The sequence below is a fragment of the Staurois parvus genome, unplaced genomic scaffold (genome assembly GCF_062004578.1).
Source record: "Staurois parvus isolate SC_StPar_1 unplaced genomic scaffold, SC_StPar_1.0 ptg000237l, whole genome shotgun sequence".
In the NCBI taxonomy this organism is placed as follows: Eukaryota; Metazoa; Chordata; class Amphibia; order Anura; family Ranidae; genus Staurois; species Staurois parvus.
Window position 1 is genome coordinate 3,724,124 of NW_028318033.1, and position 6,994 is coordinate 3,731,117.

A 6,994-nucleotide genomic window follows, 5' to 3' on the forward strand; every position below is an offset into this window, starting at 1 on the left:
AGTAATTATTATTTGGTGTAAAATAATATAGTCTGCCACATAGACAATAATTTTATGGATGCTTTATGAATGGAGATATTATGTAGGTGATATTGCATAGAATTTTATTTAATATTATGGATGTAGAAAGTTACGAAGGCTTTCTATCTATCTATCTATCTATCTATCTATCTATCTATCTATCTATCTATCTATCTGTCTGTCTGATATATATGTGTATAAAATTACACACAAAGAAAAACATGCACACACATCTACATACATACACATGCATACAGGGAAAAATAGGTCTACTATAAATCATAGTTATAAAATATTAAAATACAGTATTTAGAATATCTATCTATCTATCTATGTATCTATCTATCTATCTATCTATCTATCTATCTATCTATCTATTTATCTACCTATCTATATATCTATCTATCTATCTATCTATCTATCTATCTATCTATTGCTCTTGGGAAAAAAAAAACGGCTACCTAAGGGCTCTTTCACACTAGCCGCTGAGGGGGCAGTAAAAATAAGCTGCATTTTTACTGCCCCCCAGCTGCCCAATGGAGTTCTACAGACCTGACCGGGCTGTACACATGCCACAGCCACAATACTTTCCTTCATGCCCATGGCATTTTTAATTCAGGCTGCAGAGAATAACAGGTGGCACCACCTGTCAAACTTTCCCATTAAGATCAATAGGGCTGTACTGCAACCACAAGCCAAACACTTGACTCATAGTTGCCGCACAGTCCTTCGATGTAAGATTGTTGTTTGGCAATTAAAAAAAAAAACAGGTATCAGGAGGTGACAGCAGCACCTCGTGTAAGCCTGGCAGCTGCTGCTATTCTTGAAAAAGAGTTCCACTGTGGATCACTTTTCAGGAGGTGGAAAGTAATGCCACCAGTTTGAACGAGCCCTTAACGGGTATCTCCATCCAAAACTTTAAATGTAGTTCTGGATAGAATAGGGAAGAGTTAGACACTCTGCCAAGTGTTTGCTGCTCTAACTAACGTCTACTAATGCTGACACCTGTCCTGGTGACAATGGTGTAGGACAGGATTCCCCTTACTTTGAAACAATTTCCTCTTGATTTATTTTCAGAATAGGAAGTGAAGGGAAATCTCACCAAGAGGACAGACAGAAAGAGAACTTGATAGGGGCTTTAACTCTTTCATACCTTTTCCGAAAAAATAAAAACACATTTTGACAGTAGATACACTTTAAGTGATTGTATATTTTATTGCCCTTCTGCCATTCCCACAATCTCTTTGGTACAGGAACCAATATGGCCCCAAGTAAAAGCTTGGGAACGTACTTTACTATAGTTTCAGAAATAGTCTTGGTTAATGTTTTAAGACATATGGGGGGAGATTCACGAAAGCTGGTGTATGCTGAATCTGGTGCAGCTCTGCACAGAAATCAATCAGCTTCCAGGTTTGTCAAAGAGTAATTGAGCCTAATTTTAGTACCCCCCCCCCCCCCAATTGACAAATTGTTCAGTAGTATTGAGTAGAGAAAAATCAAACTTGTAAAACTCTGACCTTTACTGCGATGACCAGGAAGTAAAGATGACACATTTTATTGTATGGAAAGAATAATGCTTGACAGATTTGCCTGCATTATACCAACAAGATCATATTTATGTAAATCTTCATAATGCACATTTGTATTCATGAATGTCCACCTACATTACCAGCGCATAAAATGTTTGAACTGTTATGTAACTTATAGGTGTGTTAATGGATATCATTATAGATGAAACTGCATATTTCTCAAGGTTAGATTTGTAAAGGATTTCACGATTTAATAATGCCAGATACATTTATAATATAGATTTGAAGTAAATGTGAAAAGTAACAACACAAAAATAAAAATGAAGTATCAATGTGTAGGCTACCCATGTAGGTGAAGGATATTAGTTTCAGTGATTTCTACGAGTACTGGCTATGTAGCTGTGCATATGAATTATCCTAGGGGTTGCATAGTACTGTTTATGTATATAGGCTGTTAAAAGCTACACGTCTTAAAACCATATAAACATTTTTAAACCGTTCCCTTTAGGATTTTAATTAATTTTGTGACTATCATGGAATGCTGGGACTTGTAGTTCCAAGATGGTGGTTAGCACATAGTGGGGGTCATTTACTAAAACTGGAGGGTACAAAATCTGGTGCAGCTGTGCTTAGAAATCAATCAGCTCCCTTGTTTTCTGTCAAAGCTTAATTGAACAAGCTGAAGTTAGAAGCTGATTGGCTACCATGCACAGCTGCACCAGATTTTGCACCCTCTAGTTTTAGTCAACTAACCCCAGTGTCAGCTTCTTTAGCAAGAACAATAAAGTCATCTTAATCCTGTGTACCACAATGTAAAAATAAAAATTGCAAGTTAAGCAACCATACAATTGTGAAATGAAGGGTGCATTTTAAAAGCTAATTTCATACCAAACTAATAATTCAACTTTGGGTTACCCTTATTGAGTATAATGAATGTGCTTTCCCTGTAGCTGCTGGCTCTACCCTCCTATACAAGGCCACAGTGGGAGATATGCTGGATTCCCCCTAATTCAACAGTAACAGCTTCCTAATAGTCACAAATCTAATAAAATGGGAAAGAGGGATGAGGAGCTGTTCTCTGAGTGACATAAACCTATGGTCAATCCAACTTTGCAGCAAGAATGAAAGTCTTATAAAACTGCCAATATCCTACAAAGACAAGACTCTGAAAACTGCAAAAGTCAATTTATTTGCAATATGTGGAGATATCTCCATGGATTCTATTCAATATGAACATATTTTACAGTTTGCAGCAAATAACATTTTAAATTGCTATAAAATTGCAATAAAACAAAGAGCATCGCATGTTATCAGAGAGCTATATACAAATACTTATATTTCTCATTATTTACAAATTTCCATAAGCAAGATACAAAAATAACATAAAACTATTATTTAGGATTTAGCAGTTTGATCACCACATTTGTCCTTCTTCTGTATCACAGTTATGAGTCCATGTTGATGCTCATGAAATACACAACTGCTGTTTCTTGTAGAGTTCTCACATTCTCACAAATGTATATAAACTATAATGTGAAAATGTGTTGTTTTACATAGATTTCCATTACCATCTCCAGGAGAGGCTGGCTGGATGAGTAATGTGCTGGTTATTATGGTAGTTATGAACAAAGCTGAATGCACCTGTAGGTTGCAAAGCAGGAAAGATGGGTATTTTATCTGTAGAGTTGGTTGGGGAGCAGGTCTGGCAAGGCTTACCATCCCTAACCAGTACTGGTACCATAACATGTTTCAGAAGAGGTGGAGAGCTTGTTGCTTCAGGTTTGGCTCTCTTCATCTTATAGCGGTGGTTCTGAAACCATATCTTCACCTGAGTTGGGGTGAGCTGGAGGATGTGTGCCAGATGGTCCCTCTCGGGAGCAGAGAGATAGCGTTGCTGGCGGAACCTCCTCTCAAGTTCCAAGGTTTGTGCCTTTGAGAAGAGGACTCTACGCTTCTTCTTCTTCCCCTCATGGTGGTCAGTTTCCTTGTCTGATCTCTGCATGGTGTCTGTGAGAGTGGCCTCTGAGCTGCTTTCATCTGAAGCTGCAAAATATAAAACAAAAATGTAAACACCTTATGTACCGTACAATATGCAAACTATGTTAATAAATCAGGTGAGATGGAAGTTGCCTTAATCAATGCGGCCAACTTTATCCTACATTATACCTCTGTGTGCATTATCTTCCATCTTATTCATGCTTCTATGATACTTTAAAATAAAAGCAAGAAAGATGCAAAGAAATGTTCACAACTACATTAAAAACTCATATTAATGATTTTATAGACTATCTATTTTTATTTTTAAAATATAGTAAGTGCCATCCATGGGCTGTTATTATATTAAGCAATATTGTGATCAGTAGGACAGGTCTACAACAGTCCACTGTATATTATGAGAACACCCATAGTTCCAGAAGAACACACCTTGAATGCTGCCTGGTGTCCAGATAAAACCTCTTTGGAAGCTCAGAGAATCTACAGATATGGGCAGTGCAGTGGCTGAGTGGTTAGCACTTCTACCAGGCAGCACTAGGGTCATTGGTTTCCAACCATCGCATTCACTGATCTGAGTTTGCATGATCTGCCTTCATGGGTTTCCTCCCACACTCCAAAGACATACTGGTAGGTTATTTGAATCCTGTCTAAATTGTCCCTAGTATGTGTATGTATGAATGTGAGTTAGGGACCTTAGATTGTAAGTTCCTTGAGGTCAGAGACTGATGTTAAAGTACTACATATTTATAAATTGTTGGTGCTATGTAAATACCTGTAATAAATAATATGCAAAGTGCAATACTAATGGTAGTTTGCTCCTAGCTTGAAAAAAGGGCTAGGCATGGCTTGAAACATTGCTGTTTAGAATAGGAGCGCTATTTCTTTTACCATTTTAATGCAACAAACTTGGAAGCAGTATTTAAAACAGGGAGACCTGTATGTAAATGTCTTGAATTTTTGTTTACTGCATACTATAGCAGAAAGTTTCAACTTTCCAAAAGAAAAAAATAACCTACATGGGCAAAATTGATACCTTAAGATCATGAGCAACATAATACTATTTTTTTTAAAAGTCTGCTTAACTAAAAAAAAAAGATATCTTCATTTTCCAAAAAATTAAATTGTTCTTAGACGTTAAATGCTACTTAGTTACTGATGCAAGTTCTACACTGCCATATTTTCACTGACAATAGGATTAGTCAAACCATTGGTAGGATTGCAAGTAGAAGTGTTGTAAATAAGATATAACAAGCATAAGAAAGGACAAAAGTCTGCATGGTTGTTTGTATCAAGAATTCCTAAAGAAAGAGGAGCAATCCATCGGATCATCCAAAAAAATTGAAAAAAGTTACTCAAAACTCCTTGAAGCTGATTAGAGATTTGCCTTTGAATGTTTACGGGTTTACCAGACCAACCCTTTGGCTGAAACACTCAATAATGTCAAATAAATGTTAAAAATTAAAAAAAAAATAACATTTCATTTTAAAATGATGGATTGTTTTAAAAAAAATATGTTGTTGGTTTGATGGAGCTTAAGTAATAGTAAATTAAATACACAAATAAATAAATAAATAAACTAATACTTGAAGATCAGTCCCATATATTCATGCAAATATTCTGTACATTTAGAAATATAAAATATTTGTAAGGTGGAAGCTGATACTTACATAAATAGTGGTTCCTGTCACTCTTGACCCAGTCCTGGTAAGAAGGGCTCCTGGTGTAGTTCATGGATGGCTCTGTGTCTTCATACTCTGGCAGATCCAAAATCCTCCGAACTGTGAAGCTAAGGCTGCTGGAGGAAGACATGGCAGGGAGGGATGTAGTCCTTCAGAGATAAGAACTAGGAAACAGCCACAGAGTTGGATGGCTCCTTGGAGCTGGTTCCACACTTAGTTCCTTCTTCTCCCTGTACAGCCTAAATATTAGTATCACTTACTGGGAGATGCTGTTTATATAAACATGCCACCCTATTTACACCCAAACATAAACTAACTGCTTTCAGACCGTCCCTGTCTATGGGATGCTAAGTACCAGTGTGAGTCAAGTGCTTAAGACCCTAATGGGAACAGAAGCCCCCCTCCCTTTACCTTCACTTATCCTCACTCCTCCCCAGAGATAACTCTTACCTCCCAATGACAACAGGAAACAAGATTCATCTTTACATATTCTGTCTGATTAGCCCAAAGTGGGAACAGATAATGGCAATTGTTACTTGTGAATAACATCCTGGGTGGCATGCAGTGACCAACATCCCCCTCCTAAACTGACCCTGCCCCCCTCTTCTTAAACCCCCCTACCTCGTGTAACCAAGGGATGCATCAAAGTGAGTTACAACCACAAATTAAATAAGTAAAATGATTGATTCAGTTTTATGGGGAATGCAAGGATCTATTCAGGCCTTGGAAGACTTGGATGATAGAGATCGTCAGTTTTGCATTATTCAGGATGTTTTCCAGCAAGATTTCATTTGCATCCACCTGCCCTGCGTGAGATAGGACAGGCAATTCAGGCTGCACAGTTACTATCTCCCCCCTGGACCTGCTGAAAAGAGCCATGCTCCTGCCGATAAGGGCACATATTTACTTTCACTCTGAATAAGAAAGGCTGTCTGAGAGGGAATAAAAATGCCCAGATTATCCTGATAAGAGCCTTGTCTGTAACTTATTTTCTTATGACCACTGCTTTCATTCTAGTCCCTTTTCCTTTCTCTTCCTCCTATTTGCTGTATACAAAGCACATCTTTTCACTGCAGTTTCTGGCTAACTTGCCTTGTTTAATAAAACAGTCTTTACACTAATTTTATATGTTTTATAACATTACTTTGCAGCACATTTACCAATTAACATTAAATTCCACAGTCCGCTTTAATTTAATATGCAGGGAAAAAAAACTTTGTGTCTTTGGAAAAAAAAAAAATTAAAGGACAGTTACTATACAGAAAGATGAAAAAGGAAAGCAGAAAATAATGCTACTGTGATAGCAAGGTGTTGATGGTATTATCAATAGGGTTTCTGTAAGTAGAAGGATCGAAAAGTAAAAAAAAGTCTATATCTTGGGACATAATAGAATTTGCTATGTCTAAATTGCTAGATTCATTTTATGAATTAATTAGTATTGATCAACAGGTTAAAAAAAAAAGAATAAGAAGAAAAAGAAGCTGAAATAGGCGATTGTCACTTTGATAAATGTACCCAATTAGCCCTGGGATACATAACAGTGCAAACATAATAGAGACCCAAAGACTAAAAATAACTAATTTAATAACTAGCAAAAATAAATAATTCATGCTTTTATTAACAGGGGTACATAACATAAAAAATGTTCAAGAAAGTGTTCAAGAAAGTAGCAAATCTGTGTTCTCTTTAAAAAATGTAATTTTAAAAATTAAAACATCATGAAATGTAAATGTTTTTCTTTAATTTGATTAGGCATTTAAAAGGAAAATA

The 6,994-nt window shown here is 36.5% G+C and overlaps 1 protein-coding gene across 1 annotated transcript; it reads right to left on the reverse strand.

Moving 5' to 3' along the window:
* Nucleotides 1–2,857: 2,857 nt before the first annotated feature.
* Nucleotides 2,858–5,635, reverse strand: NKX2-8 (NK2 homeobox 8). The gene is made up of 2 exons (XM_089680269.1): nt 5,213–5,635; nt 2,858–3,593 (listed from the first exon to the last, which is right to left on the reverse strand). Exons 1-2 carry the CDS (start codon nt 5,352–5,354, stop codon nt 3,115–3,117), a joined length of 621 nt encoding a protein of 206 aa, XP_089536395.1. The 5' UTR covers nt 5,355–5,635; the 3' UTR covers nt 2,858–3,114.
* Between the last annotated feature and the right edge of the window lie 1,359 nt (nt 5,636–6,994).

Coding starts and splice junctions, on each gene's coding strand:
- NKX2-8 (XM_089680269.1), bottom strand. CDS start 5,354: ATGTCTTCCTCCAGCAGCCTTAGCTTCACAGTTCGGAGGATTTTGGAT. Junction 3,594..5,212: donor TGACAGGAACCACTATTTAT/GTAAGTATCAGC, acceptor TATATTTTGCAG/CTTCAGATGAAAGCAGCTCA.